The 20,464-nt window shown below is 40.9% G+C and overlaps 3 protein-coding genes across 3 annotated transcripts; 2 read left to right on the forward strand and 1 right to left on the reverse strand.

Moving 5' to 3' along the window:
* Window positions 618–2,922, reverse strand: LOC104711333. The gene is made up of 5 exons (XM_010428027.2): window positions 2,710–2,922; window positions 1,878–2,140; window positions 1,533–1,744; window positions 1,138–1,402; window positions 618–1,051 (listed from the first exon to the last, which is right to left on the reverse strand). Exons 1-5 carry the CDS (start codon window positions 2,801–2,803, stop codon window positions 722–724), a joined length of 1,164 nt encoding a protein of 387 aa, XP_010426329.1. The 5' UTR covers window positions 2,804–2,922; the 3' UTR covers window positions 618–721.
* LOC104711334 (haloacid dehalogenase-like hydrolase domain-containing protein At3g48420) lies at window positions 14,336–16,383 on the forward strand. Its single transcript, XM_010428028.2, has 8 exons — window positions 14,336–14,751; window positions 14,835–14,905; window positions 15,005–15,163; window positions 15,350–15,416; window positions 15,619–15,714; window positions 15,806–15,852; window positions 15,936–16,016; window positions 16,115–16,383. The coding sequence occupies exons 1-8, from the start codon at window positions 14,419–14,421 to the stop codon at window positions 16,236–16,238; spliced, it is 978 nt and encodes a 325-aa protein (XP_010426330.1). The 5' UTR covers window positions 14,336–14,418; the 3' UTR covers window positions 16,239–16,383.
* On the forward strand, window positions 16,485–19,647 carry LOC104711335 (DNA-(apurinic or apyrimidinic site) lyase-like). The gene is made up of 9 exons (XM_010428029.2): window positions 16,485–16,858; window positions 17,430–17,522; window positions 17,800–17,944; window positions 18,114–18,315; window positions 18,432–18,510; window positions 18,766–18,827; window positions 18,920–19,006; window positions 19,130–19,233; window positions 19,333–19,647. Exons 1-9 carry the CDS (start codon window positions 16,619–16,621, stop codon window positions 19,416–19,418), a joined length of 1,098 nt encoding a protein of 365 aa, XP_010426331.1. The 5' UTR covers window positions 16,485–16,618; the 3' UTR covers window positions 19,419–19,647.

A 20,464-nucleotide genomic window follows, 5' to 3' on the forward strand; every position in this document is an offset into this window, starting at 1 on the left:
CTAGATGTTCTTTGCGGTTCAATATCAGAATCATTGCTCCATGATGGTCATTCACATCCGTTATTTTACTACAAAACGCAAGGCAAGTCTTGCAGTTCGTGTCACAACAAAATGGCGAAACATAGAGTCCTATTTAGTGATACTTGTGACTTTGATTTGGATTTTTACTGTGCTAGTTTACCTGAACCGGTAAAACATAGCTGCGATGAGCATCCTCTTTCTCTATGCCACGGCGAGAATGATGTGATTTATGATAACAAATATTGGTGTGATATATGCGAAACCGAAACAGATCCAAAGAAATGGTTCTACACTTGTTATGACTGTGGGGTAACTTAACATGTCAAGTGTGTACTTGGAGACTTCTCACGTCTCATGCCAGGACGCAACATAAACGTTGATGGATATGAGTGTAGTGGTTTCTAACAGCAAGAGTTCTCGACCGTTATGCAACCAATGCCATTTTCGGTGTGAAGAACGCTTCATTTTAAAGGCTTGGAATAATTGCAATGTTGTTAATTGTACTCTATGCATTGATGTCTACATTAGCTCACGTAAATGTAGCCAGCCCTTTCGTTTGAGACTTTAGTACACTTGCTCACATACAGGATTCAATATGGGTTCTGACTCAGTTGTAGTTTGAGGTTTTTATTTTATTTTCATAGTTGATCATAATCAGTTTGCAGACATTGCAAGCAGATAAATAGTCATACACATCAACTCAAATAGAGGATTTTCTACCCTCAGTAACAACCTCTTCTTCCCCAATCAAAAGTGACGTGAGGATCTTATCAGTCATACCTTCCGCAAACAGCAACAAATGTCCTGATCCAGAGATTTCATGGTAACGAATCCATGGCAGCTTTGACACGATACACCGTTGAAGCTTCACTGGCACAAACTTATCCTCGTCGCCTTGCCATACGTGAACCGAGCCATTCTTGTTCTGGAATGGATCTTGAAGATCTAATGGACTGAATCCCCAGCTTGAGAATCCGACATTCAAATCTCGGTGTAGGCTTACGTAGTCACCTTGCTGTCTTGTGTATGCCTGGAAAAACAAAGAATAAACACAACATTGATTAAAAATCATCTTCAATGAACCAAACTGCACCAAATCTATAGATGTGCTTGTACCCGATTTGGATTGACGAATCCGAGTTTAGACAAGATCTCCATGTCCTGACGGGAGAAAATAATGGGATTACCAGCAATCGCATTGCAGAATGAGAACCATTTCTGAGTGTTCCACCAATATGTAAGCCAAGGAACATAGTGAGCAACTCGAATTGCCCATTGATCTGCAGGATACATAAGAGAGAAGGCTTCACTCGTTACATCTCCTGGTAAGTTTCTCCACCAGTAGTTAATCCCCGGAGCAACAAGTACTGCCCCTGCTAACCTGTTATCAAAGTCCACAACCAAAACAAAACGTCCCACAACTTCACAACACATCTTAGCCATTGTTTACAAGATCAATGTTAAAACACCTATTCGTTACACTGAAAACAAACTCAAAAATGTACTAGTACCTGTGAGGAATATAGTTAAGGCACGCCCATGTGATTTCACCACCCATGGAGTGACCAAAGAGATAAAACTTAGGTCCAAGTCCTAACCCATCAGAAAGCTCTTCTATATCTAATGCTATGCTTCTCGGTGACCCATTCAGGTTAGGATCACTCTCTCCGTAACCAGGACGGTCAAAAGACACAGTGTATATCTTCAATTCCTCCACAAGAGCCTTCAAAGTTATGCACAAAGACACAATTTTTTTACTCATTGACTTCACCAAAAGACACAAACTTTAACATTTATACTACACGGAATCAGTGATTGGACAAATGGGTAATCAGAGACTTGACCGGAAAACTTACCGGCGATAAGAAATGGGCGAAAGGCGAGTCGTGCATACAAGAATCGAAGCCATGGATAAATATGATCTTGAACTTAGCTTCGTCTCTAGGGATTCCGAATTCCTTGTAAGCAAGATGTCTTCCGTCTCTCAGTTTGATCCTCGGCGATGTCACGGCTGCTCCACCGGGAGAGCCGACGATTTTAGCCGGTGGTGGTTGGATTGATAGATAAACCCATGCCAAAGCTCCAACGAATGATACCAGTAGAATCGTTTTCAGATAACCTTCATAGATATTTTGACTGTTTAGTGTGTGTAATTTTTAATTAATTTTAGTTTTAACCAAATTTATTTTACTATTTCTTCCTTAATTTTACTATTATTCACTTTAATAAAAAAAAAATATGCATATCTTAAAGTTGAAAATATATACTTTGTTTTTTTCAAACAAATTTTTAATTTGATTTTAAATATTAGAGGCGATCAATTAAATACTATAGATTATCCATATACGTTACTTTTATGTTAAGAAAATGAGAGATCATGATTCATGAGTGATCTGACAAAACTCAATTAAGAGAAAACGAAATTTATAACTTTTTTGTGTCATTTGCAATAGTTGTAAAAGAAAAAAAAAAGGTTTTTTGTTTCCAGAAATTTACAGAGTAATGGCCTNAAAAAAAAAAAAAAAAAAAAAAAAAAAAAAAAAATAGGGGAAGGAAAATAGATGTCTCCTTCTACCATCCACAATTATTGCATAAGCAAGATCGTAATAAACAAAGAACATAAGATTTTTTCAAGAAAAAAAAAAAGAACATAAGAGAGATGAAAAATACAGAGATTGTAAAACTTACCAGAAGAAGAACTTTGTTGAGTGTTGTTTCCTCTGGTGTGAGCTTTTGCAGAAGCTGCAGATTTCTTCTCCCTCTCTGTTCCTGCTTCAGACATTTTCTTAGAATTTTTTTCTCGGAAAGAGAAGAAAGTGAGAAAAACCAAACCAACACTAGCAAATTGAGCGAGTAGCAAGAGTTTGGTTAAGAGAGAACTTGCCTCTCTGTATTGTCTTTTTGTCCTTATTTATACACATGAAATTAATTAATGATGTTAAATTGAATTTTTAATTTTATTTTTATCTTTGTTTTAACTTTTTAAAATAATAAAATATTTATCAGTGGCAGCAGAAAAGCAAAGATACGTGGATACCTATACGTACGTGACTTTCCCATTCCCATGACGAGTTTAATACATTTAGATTTTTTTTTTTTTTTTTTTAATACATTTAGATTTAGTAATTGCTATAGGAAACTTGGACGACTCAAAGAGTAAAGGGAAAGCGAACACCCATAAACATGACATATGAAATGTTCTCAAAATATTTCCTGCTTCATTCTTCGATCTTTGGTCCATTTACACTTTTCTTGATATTGTGTCGAGTATACAACTCAACTGACTTACTTACATACATTTGCCAAAATATAAAGTTTTCAGTATTTTTTTCTTTTGGATATTTTTTTTTTGGTTAAATCTTAAAATTTTATACCAATAAAAAAGATTTATATGCCTAGCTCGTAAGAGAGAGCAAACTGGAACATCAAAACAAACAATTTTACACAGAGCTAAGCCACACTTACAGAGGGCTTTGAATACAACCAAAATAGTATCGAGGAAAGTTATAGAAACATCTGGATCCTCCGGCGAGAAGGATATCAGACGGTTACGCATGATACGGTCAATAGTAACCTTGATCATGGTAGTAGGGCATGCTGTTGTAGAAAAAATTATGTTGTTTCGCTCCTTCCAAATCATGTAGATGACTGTTTGAAGGAGAAGCTTGAAAACTTTGCTTGCATGTCGCAGCAGCGTTGACTGCACACTTTGAACCCAAGTGGCAGTTGAGGAGAGCGAAATGGGAGGATTAGCAGCAATTTTGCCTGCAAAAGCCACCCAGAGGGACCTGGAAAACTCACACTCAAAAAACAGATGATCATGTGAGTCAAAACCCGAGGAGCAGAGGACACATTCAGCAGGGATATTCATTCCCCAGTGCCTTAGTCGATCTCTCGTGCTGAGTCTGCCAAGAACTGCTAGCCAGTGGATGAAAGAAAAACATGGGACTGACTCCTTAAACCAGACAGTTTTGTACCAAGGTATTGGAGGGGCTGACTGTCTGATTTGTTTCCAAGTAGCCTCGCAAGAGAAATGCACAGAGTAAGCCTCTGAAACTTGTCTCCACTGGTACCAATCAGATCCCCGCGACGTGCCTGGAGGGAGTGACCGCAGACAGACAAACATGCAGTTGCTCCGCCTGGTGGGACCGAGCATTTGGTAGGAACCACTCACCATCACGAGTGACTTGTGATATAGTGGTTTCACGGTTAATACGCAACTGCCAAGGGCCAAGAGGACCAAAAAGGTGAATTAACGGACCTAGTGTAGTCTAGAAATCAAACCAGAATAAAGCTTTTAATCCATCCCTCATCTGACAACGGATCAAACTTTTGAAGATGGGCTTTAGCTGAATCATCTGTCTGATATTCCATGAGAGCCGTGGGGAACTCTCCATCAACCAATAACTTCTTCGGCCAAAAACATTGTGGTCAAGCCACTGCACCCATAAAGAACCTGATCTCGAGAAAAGCCCCCAAGTCTGCTTTAAGCAGAAAACAGTTGCAAATTCTTCCAAGGATCAAATATCTAAGCCCCCTTCCTCCTTTGTTTTACACAAATCCTTCCAGGCAACCCTTGCACCCTTAGCTGAGGAAGTAGCATTATTCCAAAGGAAAGCAGCACAGAGAGAGTCCACCTTCTTATAGAAACCCTTAGGTAAAACAAAGACTTGGCTCCAGAAATTTACTTTTCCATAGATAACCCGAGACTATTAGCCGTATCTTACCTGCATAAGACAGATACTTCACCGTTCAGGAGTGGAGCTGATCTGTTAGCTTTTGAATAAAAGGTTGCAGAGATGCTAGGTTTAACTTTGTTGGACTCAGCGGGAGGCCAAGATACTGGGTTGGGAATGAGCCTAATTGAATCCCAACTAGCCCTGAAAGGTTTGCTGCTTCTAAGTCGTTGAATCCCCCAAGGAACAGCTCTAATTTTGAAGGGTTCATTTCAAGCCCCGAGAAAGAGTGAAATTGCTGAAGGATCTCTAAGATTCCTCTCAGGAATTTAGAGAACCATTTGAAAAGACTAACAGATCATCCGCAAACGCTAAGTGGGTTAGACAAGGGGAGATGCACAAAGGATGTGCTGAGGACCTGCCTTGTGCTTCGCCCAAGTTTAGCATTTTTGAGAGGACCTCCATAACCATAATGAAGAGGTAGGGAGAGATGCAATCTCCTTGCCTTAGACCTTTCATACCCTTGAAGAAACCAGCGAGCTCACCATTTATAGCGACAGAGAAACGTGGGGTGGAAATACATTCCTTGATCCAGGTGATGAATAAGCGTGGAAAGCTCTGAGCTTCAAGGATCTTGAGAATGAAATCCCAGCAAACTGTATCCAAAGCCTTCCTAATATCAACTTTGAGAAGAGAGCTTTGAGGGCACGAATCCTTCTCATAGTTCTGGATGATCTCTGTTGCTAACAGCACATTTTCACCAATGCTTCGACCGCTAAGAAAAGCAGCTTGGTTTGGCGAGATACAATGGAGCAGGACTGGTTTTAGAAGATTTGCCAGAATTTTAGAGATAAGCTTGTATGCAGCAACTGATAGGTCTATATTCTGAAAGCGAGGAAGCCTCCGGTGACTTAGGAATAAGGGTAAGAACCGTTGCATTGAGGTCTTTACGAAGACTGCCATTCCGAAAAAATTCCTGCACAGCCAGAGTAAGGTCAGCTCCGACTAGCGACCAAGAAGATCTGTAGAATTCAACAGGGTATCCATCCAGACCAGGAGACTTGTTCAGGGGCATTGCAAATAGAGTTTCACGGATTTCCTCCTCTGTGACCTCTCGCAGCAAACTTTCCTTTTGAATGTCAGAGCACCTAAACGGGAGGATGTTCTGGAGGTATTTTATAGAGACGGGTGAGGTAGGTAAGTCAGTGGAACCAATCACAGACGTGAAGTACGCCACTACATGCGATAGGTCTGCCATCAGCGTCTGTTAAAAAGTGGATATGATTCTGAGAGTTCCTTTAAGCCACGACTTTATGGAAAAACACTGAGTTCTTATCTCCAAGGTGCAGCCATTGTATACGAGATTTCTGTATAAAGAATTTTTCCTCAGCTAGTTGCAGCCTATTTCACTCCTCCGAGGCTAAATTCTCTTCTCTAGCCAGAGAGGTGGAGGGGGAGGTCAGTAAGCGCCTTTGGATTTCTGCGACCTCTTCAACTTTTTTCTTAACACTGGCAGTGATTCCACTATAATGGTTCCTGTTCAAACTCCGAAGGCTCGGTTTCAGAAGCTTGAGAGCTCGGGCGAGTTTAAACTGGCTAGAACCAGTGATAGATGGAGCTGACCAATCGGCCTCTATCGTTGCTGAGTAATCAGGATGATCAATGAGGTGCGAGAAAAATTTAAACGGTCGCTTTACCACACGATGCAGTGAAGGGACTGAGAACAGGCATGGAGAGTTATCAGACTGCCCCGGTTCAAGGTATTCAGCATATGACTCGGGGAAGCTTCTAGCCCAATGCTCATTTATGAGTGCGTGGTCAATACGTTTGGAGACAGGATCTGCTTCCCTGTGGTTCCACCAAGTAAATGGAAGCCCTTTTGATGGAGCTTCAAATAGGTTCGAGGCTTGAAGAGCAAGCTCAAAATCCGAAATACCCTGGAGGTCAATGTCCACATCTGGAAAACTTGAGTGATGCTCGCCCCGTAAGATTTGATTGAAATCCCCCAAAATAACCCAAGGACTTCTAGATAGTGGGGTAGAAGAATGTAGGAGCTCTAATTCCTCCCATAATGCCACCCATTCCTCCATGAAATTGAAACCATACACGAATGACACCGTGAAGGTTATATTCTCAGCCAGGTAGAAAAAACCGCAAGTAATAACCTGTGCGGATACTTTGTAGATCACCATAGAGATTCTTAGATCCCACACAACCACAATTCTCGCCCTATTATGGCTGTCAAAATTACCGAAAAACTTCCAACCACGAGGGATAGCTTTACTAACTCTCCTAGAATGCAAATGTTGAATCTTAGTTTCCAAAAAAGCTCCAAAAAGAGGCTTGTGGATATTAATCCAACTTTTTGTCATCTTCTGCCGTCTATGGCTATTTAAACCTCTGATGTTCCATCCAAAAAACATAACTACTTAGTTTGATTAGGCACTCGCAGCCTTGCAACTGCTATTCTTCTTCTTTGTGACTAAAATAAATGGAGACTCCCCAACTGATGGCTGACCTGGATCAGAAAGTGAGGGTCCATTGTTAACAGAGACCGGTGCAGAGACTTGTTGGATTGTCGGAGTAGTTCCAGCCGCAAGAAAGTTGTGCTCCTGTGATTGCTCCTGAGACTTCGAGTCAAGGGGGGTTGTTGTTACAGGAACAGGGAGAGTCCTCTCACCTGAGGCAGGACGAGGTCCACGACTCTTTGATCTCCTTTGAGCAGTAGGACTGCGAGACCCAGTTCTCTTCTGACTTGAACCACTGATCTTTGGTGCGTCAGGTTGGGGAGGCGCTTTAGGACAGGAAGCAGAGATGTGCCCAAACTCTTCACAGGCACTGAATTTGGGTGGTAGCCAAGGATAGTTCACATCTATCTGAAACTCTCGCCCATCACTGTAACCTGAGATGATCTTTGAGGGTAACTCCTCAAGGAGGTTAACTTCAACTAGTATCTTTGCGACTTCAAATGTTTCTCTCCTTGCAGTCTTAGGATGAAGAGCCTTCGAGTCACCCACAACAGAGGCAATACGAGACAGGCTCTCATCGTTGAACAGCAGGTAAAGAATACCTCTGAACTCCACAATTATTTGATCTTTTGTAAGGGGTGGCTTTTCCGGGGTGAAATCAGATGACCACGGGACTAAGAACAAAGGGTGACCAGCAATGTTCCACAGATTTCGGCTCAGGAGAATCACTCGAGTTCGAGGGTTTAGGGTACGCAGAAGGAAAGTACCATGACCTATACTGTGGACAAAGATGTGTGGTCCCGATCGAGCCCAGAGAGTGTTAACAACACCAATGATACTACCCATATCTGGAGGAGAGCCATGAAATTGCGCGTAGATGTAGTCTTTGAACTCCTCTTTAACTGCTGCAACATTTTCATTCGGGATGAGAATAAAAGGGGGCTCCAGAGGAATGCTTTGTGGGATTGCCAATCTTGGATAGGCCAGGGGGAAGGCGTAGGAGGGGGACAAGAGGGGGAGGTTTCTTTTTCTTACCCATCGGAGGACGTCGGCGAGGGGCCGACTCAGCGGAGGAAGACGGAGGTGAGGAAAAACGACGATATAGAAAAGGGTTTCCTCGGGAAGCGAGACAGAGTGAATTTTAGAGTTTTTATTAGTTCTTTTGGATTTTGTCAATCATGCATTACTTTTTTCATCATCATAGAAAGGGAGACAAGTAAATAAAGTTATACCACATTAGAGTAGGGACGTTAGTATTTAAAGAGGACATTTTTAGTGATTTGGTGTGGTGTGTTCCAGTAAACACATTTAATGCTTAGAGTTAAGACAAACTAATTTGAAAATTCGTGAAGGAGAGACTTAACCCTCTCCGAGGCGATGGCAGCGACTCTAGGTCTTTGACCTGTGATGAGTGTTTTTTCCTCGGATTTGACTTCGGTTTTCAATGGATCTTACTGGTTTTCTCACGGTTTTCATGGAGTTAATCGTTGTTTGCGATCTTGGGGATTGGGGTTTGAAATTCGCTTCCACGTTTCATGCAGCTTGTGTGGGAGCGGTTTTTATTTGGATGTTCGTACAGATCCTAACAAATCTCAAGAGATTTTATTTGGTTTCCATAGTGGTAATTGGCGAGTGAGTTTCAGTGTGATTGCATTTGGGGGTTTGATGTTTATGCAACGAAGGCGGGGGTTATCTGGTTGGATTTAGGTATCGTTTATTCGGGCTTGTTCTGGGTTTAATTACAGCTTATGGTTGCGATTTGGTGGATTATGGTACCAGTTTCGTTTCTTTTGTTTGGATTTGGTGGATTCGTTTATTCAGTTTCGTTTCTTTTGTTTGGATCGCTTGACACGAGATCAGAAGATCCTTGGTTTGCATGGTCTGACTGATTTTCGTTATCTTTGGCCGCGATCTGATTCAGGGGGTTTTTCACAAGAGAGGGTTTTGATAGGTTTCATCTCTGTTCTGATAAGGAAAGAGGGTCCGTCTTCGGGATTCACATATTTGTTGGTTGGTAATCAGCCTCGGGAATCTCGTTTTTGGTCTGATACAACATTTGTGATTTCTCCATCGCAGACCAACATTTTGTGATACCACATTTGTGGATCTATGGGGTGATGTTCGGTGTTGGTTGGGGACTAACTGGAGGTGGAGCTCGGGGTGTTGTCGGGTTTGGTTTGTTGATCCATTTTTGATTTCTCCATCGCAGTTCAAGGTGGGCATGTTGGGTTTGGTTTGGTGTTGTATGGGGACGAACTGGAAGCGGATCTCGGAGGGTTTCCACGTTTGGTCTATTGATCCATTTTTTATTTCTCCATTGCAGTTTAAGATCAAGGTGGGTCTGTTAGGTGATGCTTGGTGCTTGTTGGGGAAGAACTGGCGGTGGATCTCGGGAGAATCTCGTTTTTGGTTTGATACAACATTTGTGATTCCTCCATCGCAGACCAAGGTGGGTCTAGTTTTGGTCGGTCAAAGGGATTTTGTGGGTTTAGGCTATGGTTGGTCTTCACTAACCTTTTTTGGGCTGCATATTTGCAAATCGGCTAAGTTATGAGAATGTAACAAGGAAAGATTTGGGATTTTGCATCTTTTTGCGAAAGACAACATTTGGTTCTCTAGCGGCGACGGCGATGGTAAAGGCCCATCTAGGGTTTTGACCCCGGCAATGAAATGGTTTGTCTTTCTGGTGGTTTACTGGTAAATCATTGGTCGGAGTGTCTTATTTTTGGGGCTGTGCATCAAATTATTGAAATCATTGGAAGCTAACGTTAACTCGTCGATTCATGGAGTGGAGAAGGCAGGATTTAGTGGCGAGCAACCACTACAATCAAGAGTTTATAAATGAATGTCTTGAGTTGGAATTGTCAAGGGCTTGGTAATAAGGCCTCTATAGGAAATCTTAGGGATCTTAGGAATAAACATAGGCCAGAATTTTTATTTCTTATGGAAACCAAACATTCTCTTTCGTTTTGGAAAAATTTGTAGGCCATTTTGGCTATAATAATTTGATAACAGTGGAACATGTTGGTTGTAGTGGTGGTTTGGCTTTATTTTATAATAAAGATGCTTTTAATGTTTCAATTCTAATGGAGACAAATAGATTAATTGATGTTGAAGCATGTTTTAAGGGGCGTGTTATTCATTTGACTTTTGTCTATGGTGATCCTGTTCCCAAGAACCGAGCCTTGGTTTGGGAACGGTTGACAAGGATAAGTATTACTCGGTCTACACCTTGGTGATTGGGGATTTTAATGAATTAACTGGTAATCATGAAAAACGCGGAGGGAGGTTACGCCCCGCTTCTTCCTTCCTCGATTTTAACGGTATGATTCGGGATTGTGGTTTTCTGGAATTCCCATATCTGGGTGATTGTCTCTCCTGGAGGGGTTGGCGAGATAAGAAGCCTATCCGGTGTCGATTGGATAGGGCTTTAGGTAATGAGGATTGGCATGATTTATTCCCGGACACGGTGACTGAATATTTGCCATGATCGCATCTGATCATATGCCTCTCGTGCCTAGTGTAGGAGCGAAGAGGCCGAGGGGAAGGCGGAGTTTTATGTTTGATCGTCGTTGGATTGGTAAGACGGGTTTAATGGAGGCGATCTCGTCCGGTTGGACTGCTGACCGGGATCAGGGATCACCAAGGTTCACGGACAAAATCGTGAATCGTAGGCGGGCGATCTCTCGTTGGCATAAAACGCAAGCCCCATATGGTAGGGCTTTGATTGAGGATCTAAAACGGCAGCTGGAGGTGGCTCAGGCTGACGATACGTCTGCTCTGGAGTTAATTTTGGACTTACATGCCCAGTTGCGCGAGGCATACCGGGATGAGGAAATTCATTGGTATCAAAAGAGTAGGAATCGTTGGATGCAGGTGGGGGATAAAAATACAAAGTATTTTCAGGCACAAACAAAGCAGCGCCGGGCTCGTAATCGGATTGTTGGGCTTTATAATAAGCATGAGGTTTGGTCTACGGATGATGCGGATATTTGTGACACGGCTGTCTTGTATTTTGAGGAACTGTTCACTACAATTAATCCTAATAATTTTGAGGAAGTCTTAAGTGAGGTCATCACGGTAATTTCAGAATAATGAACAGTTAACAGCCCCGGCAACAGAAGCAGAGGTGAGACGGGCTTTATTTATGATGCACCCGGATAAGGCTCCAGGGCCGGATGGGATGACTGTTTGTTCTTTCAGAAGGCATGGACGGTTGTTAAAGCAGACCTTGTTTCTATGGTCAATCAGTTTCTTGATGAGAGTGTTTTTGATAAGAGTTTAAATCGAACACACCTCTGTCTTATCCCTAAGGTGGCTAAACCGACACGGATGACAGAGTTGCATCCTATTAGCTTGTGTAATGTGGGGTACAAGATACTCTCAAATATCTTGTGTCAATGCCTTAAGGCGCTTTTACTTGGTCTAAATTCAGAGAGACAATCGGCCTTTGTTCCAGGTCGTTTGATCTCGAACAATATATTGATTGCTCAGGAGATGTTTCACGGGTTGTAGACGAATAAGTCATGTAGAGGAAAGTTTATGGCAATTAAGACGGATATGAGTAAGACGTATGATAGAGTTGAGTGGGGTTTTGTAGAGGCTTTACTACGAAAAATGGGTTTTGCGGAATGATGGATTTCCTGGCTTATGTTTTGTGTCTCTTCGGTGGAGTATAGGGTTCTTATCAATGGTCAACCAAATGGTTTGATAGTTCCGGAAAGGGGATTGAGACAGGGCGATCCGCTGTCACCATACTTATTTATTTTATGTACGGAGGTCCTTATTGCAAATATTCGGAAGGCGGACGCCGATAAGAGGATTACGGGTATTAAGGTGGCAAACAAGTGCCTGCCAATCACCCACTTGTTATTTGCGGATGACAGTCTGTTTTCTGTAAGCTTGATAAGGAACAATGTGGGGTGGTTTTGGATATTCTAAAACAGTATGAGGCGGTCTCGGGGCAGCAAATTAATTTTGCAAAATCTTCGGTTCAGTTTGGTCACACGGTAGATGATATGGCAAAGACGGAAATTCAGGGGGTCCTAGGAATAACCAATCAGGGCGGTATGGGTTCTTATTTGGGAATCCCTGAGAGTTTGGGGGAGTCCAAAACAAAGGTTTTTTCCTTTGTCCGGGATCGTAGGCAGAGTCGGACGGCCGGCTGGTCAGCGAGGTTACTCTCAAAAGGGAGGAAAGAGGTGATGATTAAGTCTGTCGTGACGGCTGTCCCAAATTTTGTGATGTCTTGTTATCGTCTGCCCAAGACTATCACATCTAAACTAACTAGTGCAGTGGCAAACTTCTGGTGGAGTACGAATGGTCAGGCAGGGGGTATGCATTGGATCGCTTGGGAGAGGCTTTGTTGTAGCAAACAGTTGGGTGGATTGGGTTTCAAGAGTGTTGATGATTTTAACACGGCTTTGCTGGCTAAGCAGTTATGGCGATTGATAGATTGTCTGGACTCACTGTTTGCAAGGATTTTTAAACGTAGGTATTATCGGAACTCCGATCCTATGGATCCAATAAGGTCTTATTCACCCTCGTATGGGTGGAAGAGTATCGTATATGCTCGCTCTCTGGTGAAAAAGGGCTTATTACACAGGTTGGCTCAGGAACCTCCATTTCGATATGGTCTGATCCCTAGGTTCCGGCTCAATTCTCGAGACCAGCCTTAAGTAACGGTCCTTTTAAGGACCCAACTCTCCAGTTACCTGATTTGATTGATCGACGAACGAATTCTTGGCGAAAGGATCTGCTTACTCAGCATTTTGATCCTGTGGATGTCGCTCTGATAGAGGCAATTCCTCTAAGCGGCTGTTCCAAGGCAGATTATTTAGGATGACACTTTACTAAAACTGGGAAATATACGGTAAAATCTTGGTATGAGACGGAAGGTTTGGATGTCCAAAGTCCTTTTCGGGCATTCGGATCTGGTCCAGCGATCACTCTCCTTCTTGCTAGGGTTTGGCAAGTAAAATGTCCACCAAAACTACAACATTTTTTGTGGCAAGTTCTATCGGGTTGTATTTCGGTATCGGCTAATTTGCATCGTCGGGGATTGGGTTGTGATGTCGTTTGTATACGGTGCGGGATGGAGGAGGAAGATATAAATCATGCCATCTTTCTATGTTGTTTGTACACGGCCCGACAAGCTTGGGCTTTGGCTCATATACCAATGGGGCCGCAGCTCTTTCCGCCCATTCTGGGACGAGTTGGAAGAGGAATTCCTAATTCTTACACGGACGAACTCTGTATATGCTAATGTTGATCATTTTCTAGATACCAAAAGTCCGGGTTCACAGGTTCAGGTTTTTCCTTGGCTAATGTGGTATATTTGGAAAGCTCGAAACGCCCGTGTTTTTGAAAACTAGGCTGAACGCCCTGATGAGGTTGTTTGGGTGGCGGAGGGTGAGGCTTTGTCCTGGCAGGAGGCTCAGGTAGATGTCGAGGGGGAGGAGTTTCCCTCCACTACTACGTGTCTAACACCTGGGTATAGAAGGGGTTTATCTCTTCCTACGGTTTTTATGGGACAAAGATGTTATGTTGACGGCTCTTGGAAAGCGACAGATGTTTTGGCCGGTGCAGGATGGTGCTGTATTTCATCACAAGGATCGCCTCCAGTGCTTGGAGCGACAAATTTCCGGTGAAGTTTATCCCGTTACATGCAGAAGTTGAAGCCTTCATCTGGGCGATGCGATGTATGATTGGATATGACTTCCGGGATGTAGCTTTTCTTACCGACTGCTCCGACTTGGTGAAGATGGTGTTTTCCCCAACTGACTGACCAGCTTTTACAACATATCTAGACGACATTCGGATCGACAGGGAGGAGTTTTCTTCTTTCTCTTTGATTTACGTTTCTCGTAATGCTAATGTACGAGCGGATTCTTTAGAACGCCAAGTACGTGTGTCTCTGCATCATGTTTTATTTGTAGACAATTTTAATCCTAATTGGCTCGTCTGAGGTGATTCTTTTGTTGAAAAAGAAAAAAAAGAGACTTAACCATAAGTATTCAAGTTTCTTTTAATGGATTTGATTAGTCAAAAATATATCTACAGGTCACAAAACGACCCGACCCGGTTTTAATAAGTAACGTACCCAAATCCGACCCGTACCCGGGTGGTTCTTTCTTTCTGATTTTTGTGGTCGTTAACACAAGACCGGATAAGTTAGAACAAATTCGCGACCGTTATTTATTTCGTAGACTAGATAGACACAGAGATTGAGATAGAGAGAGATTATCAAAACAATGGCCACTGTGAAAATCTCTCTTTCCTTTATTTCACTATCACCATCTTCTTCTTCTTCTTCTTCTTCTTCTTCTTCAACTCAATCTAAGTTATCTCCGTCGTTCATCCCCAATGCGGCACCGTCGGCAAAGTTGGCGAAGTTGCGATTCAATGGTAAGTCCCTGACAGCAAAACCGATGGTACACAGAGCCTCTCGCACCAGCGGAATCACCTGCTCTGCTTCCTCATCTCCTACAACTCTTCCTTCTGCTCTTCTCTTCGATTGCGATGGCGTTCTTGTTGATACCGAGAAGGACGGTCATCGGATCTCCTTCAACGACACTTTCAAAGAGGTTTCTGATCAGTTCCTCCTCGACTTGTATTCCTTAGTGTCTTTTGTGTAGCTCATGTGATGAAATTTTGAATCTTTTTGCAGAGAGAATTGGGTGTTACTTGGGATGTTGAGTTATACGGCGAGCTGCTTAAAATTGGTGGTGGTAAAGAAAGGTATTTACACAATTTACTAGATCAAGATTTTGAGTGTTGATGAAGTTATCAATTTTGTATCTTTTTTGGATGAAATTGGATTTGGCTCTGTTTTTGTAGGATGACGGCGTATTTTAACAAGGTAGGTTGGCCAGATAAAGCTCCCAAGGATGAAGCAGAGAGGAAAGAGTTCATAGCTGGTCTTCACAAGCAAAAGACTGAGATTTTCATGGTTCTCATTGAGAAAAAGCTGCTTCCTCTTCGACCCGGTGTTGCAAAGTTAGTGTCACTTCTTATCTCCTAATCACTTGCTTTTGATCTCTTTGAAGTTGATTTTTAGTGTATGAACTTGTATGAATGTTTGTAACTTGTAAGGTTAGTTGTTTCTAGTAATCTTTTAGAATTTTATTGATCTAGTGTAGGTTGAGGTTAACTGAACCCTTTTGCTAATAATTAACTTTGTAGGTTGGTGGATCAAGCTTTAACAAATGGAGTAAAAGTAGCTGTGTGCAGCACTTCAAATGAGAAGGCGGTATGATCAATCAGGTTCTACTACTTCAGTTTCCTGACACTATCAGTATCATGATCATGTCCTCATGTGTAATCTTAAACAAGACTACACGCAGCACAGTTATTAACATGAATATGCGAGAATCGTCTAGCTTCAAAGAATTGTATAAGCTTATGGGAAATGTGAGTCTACTTTTTTTCTTCTCATTCTGGCCTGATCTCAGGTTTCTGCTATAGTTTCATGCTTGCTTGGACCAGAACGAGCCGAGAAAATCAAGATATTCGCTGGAGACGTAGTCCCAAAAAAGAAACCTGACCCAGTAATTTACTTACCTTCCATTCTATCACAACAAGTTTTGCTTGCTTTCATCTTTGTTAAAGACAGTTATCGAACTTTTGTGTAATTAACAGGCTATTTACAACTTAGCAGCTGAAACCCTTGGAGTTGATCCTTCAAAGTAGGTGTTACTAAGTTTTATTTTTACATGAAGGAGTCAGTTAAGATAACTCTCTAAAGATTTGGTTTTGTGAGTGTGTGTAGATGTGTTGTGGTTGAAGACAGCGGGATCGGGCTAGCAGCTGCAAAAGCTGCAGGAATGACTTGTATAGTTACCAAGAGTGGGTGAGTTTTATTAGAGAGCCCCCTTTTCAGTAATCACAATGGTCATTCATATCAACCAGAAACAAAAATGAATCATTCATCTTTGGATATTTGTATAGGTACACCGCAGATGAAGATTTTGAGAACGCAGATGCGATTTTCGACTGCATTGGAGACCCTCCAGAGGAGAGATTTGATTTGGCATTCTGTGGAAGCCTTCTCCAGAAACAGTTCGTTAGTTAAAAAAAAAAAAAAACACAAACCACATTGAGAAAAATTGTTTCTTTCTCTCAGCATTGGTCTGTGTATAAATAAAAGTAAAGCGTATCATTCATGTAAAAGAAAACCATACAATTCGATTACACGTTATGAACTGAACGTTTTAATATTTTGGGCTTGTGAGTGTTGTTGGGTTTTACTGTGTAAATTGGTTTCCTTTGACCACATTGTTGCTAATATCCTATGTTCAATTCGAGGGTACAAGAAGTACAACAAAACGCCGAAACACAAAGCTGAGTCTTTTTGTTGACTGAGACGACGTAAAGTTCGTTCCTTTACTGTATTTCAAATAATTATCAAAATTTTGATGAATTGAGGTTAAAGCTACGAAATTGCAAAAAGCTATGAAGCGATTCTTCAAACCCATAGAGAAGGAAGGCTCAACGGCGGCGAAGAAACCATGCCTCCTCTCACCGGAAAAGCGTGACGGAGACGGAGATGGAGTTGGAGAAGAGAAGAACCCGAAAGAGCCGTCCAAGTTTGTGACGTGGAACGCTAATAGCTTCCTTCTTCGGGTGAAGAACAACTGGACTGAGTTCTCTAAGTTCGTTTCTGATTTCGACCCCGATGTCATCGCCATACAGGTGATTCCTTCTGCTTTTTTTTTTTCTTTTATTCATTGGGTCGATTCTGAGCAATGTAAGTAAATGTGCTTAGGTGTTTGTGAGTGGAGCTTAAAATTATCCTAATCTTCTAGGGTTTTTGTTGAAATTGGTTTGAGTTTTCTTGATTTACTTTGCTGGCCCTCTTGTTGTTTGTTTGTTCTTGATTTTTCTCAAATTTAGCTGTAAGTGTTGATCTTTTCAAGTCAGTGGGTATTGCTATGGAAATATATAAGTTGATGGTTGCTTATGATATTTGATTTGCTGTTTAGTGTTCTAGTAAGCTACCCAAGTTAAGATGCTTTTATACATGCATTGGTAGTATGTCAGATTTTGTGCTTTGGATTAATTCTAAATGTGAGTTCAACTTGTTGACTTGTTGATGCAAATTCAGTCACTTATGATACTGTAAATGGTCAGTGGTGCAAACGACCAGACTCTTACTTAATTTATTTGTGGCTACTGACTACAATGGTGTTGTTAGTTCTTTTAGCGTCATTGTGTTTTGGGGCCAGATTACGAGCTTAGCGGTTGACTGTGTTGTTAATGTTAGGAAGTAAGAATGCCTGCTGCTGGTGGGAAGGGAAAACCTAAAAATCCTGAAGAGTTGAGCGATGACACAAAAGTTTTGCGTGAGGAAAAACAGGTACCATGGTTCTCTATTGACTTGCTTGTTTTTCTTCTGTTAATATCTGAGTATAACATCAAAGAACAAGAATTGTTAAAGTTATGTATTCTGATGCATTTGCGATTACTGGGAGATTTTGGTGTATTAGTTAGCATCAACATTGCAGTTGCATGGTTATAGACAAATTTAGAAGAAAGCAGGAGCCACTTTTGGACTAACAAACTCTCTTGTTGTTTGGATAACGTTCAAGCTTGATAATAGTTCTGGGAAACTTATCTTCTTGTCCCAACTGCAGATTTTGACACGGGCTCTCTCAAGTCCACCATTTGCAAATTATCAAGTTTGGTGGTCTCTCGCGGATTCAAAGTATGCAGGGACAGCTTTGTTAGTGAAAAAATGTTTCAAGCCCAAAAAAGTTTACTTTAACCTGGATAAATTAGGTATTTTTGATAACCTTGTTGCTTGTTCCGTATCATCACATGAATCTCTTTATCTGTCTTGTTATGGTTCTGCCATTTTCTTGACCTCAAAAGTTTTTGTACTCAGGAGAAACATATCATAACTAGATCAGATTGGTGACTAACTTACATACTGTCACTATTCATGCAGCATCTAAACATGAACCTGATGGTCGTGTTATCTTAGTTGAATTTGAGACATTTCGTCTTTTGAATACGTATTCGCCTAACAATGGTTGGAAAGAGGAGGAGAACTCGTTTCAGAGGAGAAGAAAATGGGACAAGAGAACTGTTGAGTTCGTAAACAAAACATCTGATAAACCTCTAATATGGTGTGGCGACTTAAATGTCAGGTAATGAGGATGTGTTTTCTACCTCTTCTCTTGCTATACTCTATATTTAAGCCCTTTAAGAATTACAGAATTAAAGTTGATGTTAATTCCTCGATTCGACTTTTTGTAATATGCAGTCATGAGGAGATAGATGTTAGCCACCCTGAATTTTTCGCAACAGCGAAGCTTAATGGTTATGTTCCTCCAAACAAAGAGGTAAGGATTACCAGATTTTAGTATGGTTTATTCATTATCATTTATAGATTTTATCGAAAAAAACATAGCTGGCTCTCAATAAAGTTATGTTTCCGTCGGCCTTTGATTTCTCTTCCTCTTTTTTTGTCTCTACATCTGCATTGTGACCTCTTATTGTAGATGACTTTACTATGCCTGAACCGAAAGCTTATCCGTGAGAAGGACTTTAGAATCATACAGTAACTACAGTGATTTTGAATCTTCTGATTATTGCAGGACTGCGGACAGCCTGGATTTACACCATCTGAGAGAGGACGCTTTGGTGCAACTATGAAAGAGTATGCATAATATGTCTTAGTAGTCTTACTTTCTAGAATAGAGATTATAGTCACTGAACATCTGATTCTAATTATATTGGAAACTGTTCCAGAGGAAGGCTCGTTGATGCATACCGGTATCTACACAAGGAGCAAGACATGGAAAGTGGCTTTTCATGGTCGGGGAATCCCATTGGAAAGTGAGTAGATACTAAACATTTTAGTTTTATTTCCATGACCAACATTTAATATCACGGTTTATACATGGCATGGAGTCCATAACCTCCACATATGTCTAAAGATGTATATGCTGGTTGCCACAGGTACCGAGGAAAGAGAATGAGGATCGACTATTTTCTGGTATCTGAACAACTCAAAGAGCGTATAGTATCTTGTAAGATGCACGGTCGTGGGATAGAACTAGAAGGTGCCATAAATAAAATATAAACGCCTGTTCATCACACAGATTCATAGAAATATATTGTGTAGCTCTTTTGCAACAATTTTGGTTCTTGATTTGTTTCAGGTTTCTATGGGAGTGATCACTGTCCGGTTACACTCGAGCTTTCAGCGCCATCTTCAGAAACAGAACAGAAACAGGTTTCTAACTAAGGTTATCTTCTTCTGTATTAGAACATAAGCCTTCTTAGACTCAAGCCAAAGCTTATATTATGAGAGTTAAGCTTAGATGATCTTTGAATTTACTTTGCCTAGAGATACATTGAAGTTAAGGTTCATGTTATTGAGACACACTTATTTGTCCTAGTTACTCTGATGAACTCTCAACGCTACTTATAACTATTGTTGTGCTTATCTTAACATGCTTTATTTTCCCAAGAAATGTAGATATATTTTTAAATTGTGAATCTTCAACTAATTATTTTTATTTAGTAACTTTTGTTAAGTGATCATTTCTAAAGATTTAGAGCTTTTTTTTGTTGGTGTAATTTTAAGCATATTATACACCTTTGCTTTATTGTGTCGTGAGTGGGTAGAGGCAACATTCGTTAAACCAAGGGCTCATATTCTTATAAAATCACATCTATGATGATCTATGTATTCAACCAACCAAAAAACACAATATATATGATACCTTTAGTATTAAATATTCATTCTCAAATCTAATTTCTGCTGACGTCACTAAATAAGTTTATGATTATATTAATACAAAACCCAAAATGTTTAAGGAAAAATATCTAATTTTAAACTTTTTAATCCATAGTAAAATTGTACTCTTTATGGTCTTAAAAAGGAGTTTTCGAATGTGCAAACGGATTTACAGAGAGGACAAACAAGAAATGTGTGTGTGTTCCGTCGAATCGAACTAAATTAAATGGCAGAATCGTAAATGATTAACAAAATAAGTACCCTTTTTGGGTATCTTTACATCAGTGTTCTTTACTTGTTTTAATACTGAGAAGAAATCACAATCTCTTGCTCTGCCCCAAACCCCATCCCAACCCCCTAAAAGAAAAATACAATTTTTTTCCTCTGTTTCTTTAATCCAATAAAAAAACAGAGAGACCTAAGAAACGAGATCAAACCCTCCCTTCGTGTTTTTCGAGGAGAAAAGTGGATTGACCCCTTTAAGACAATAAATCTATTGGCCGGAGAAATGGTGGAGACTCGTCGAATCTCTTAAAAAGTTTTTTTTTTTT

The sequence above is a fragment of the Camelina sativa genome, chromosome 9, assembly GCF_000633955.1.
Source record: "Camelina sativa cultivar DH55 chromosome 9, Cs, whole genome shotgun sequence".
Classification (NCBI taxonomy): Eukaryota; Viridiplantae; Streptophyta; class Magnoliopsida; order Brassicales; family Brassicaceae; genus Camelina; species Camelina sativa.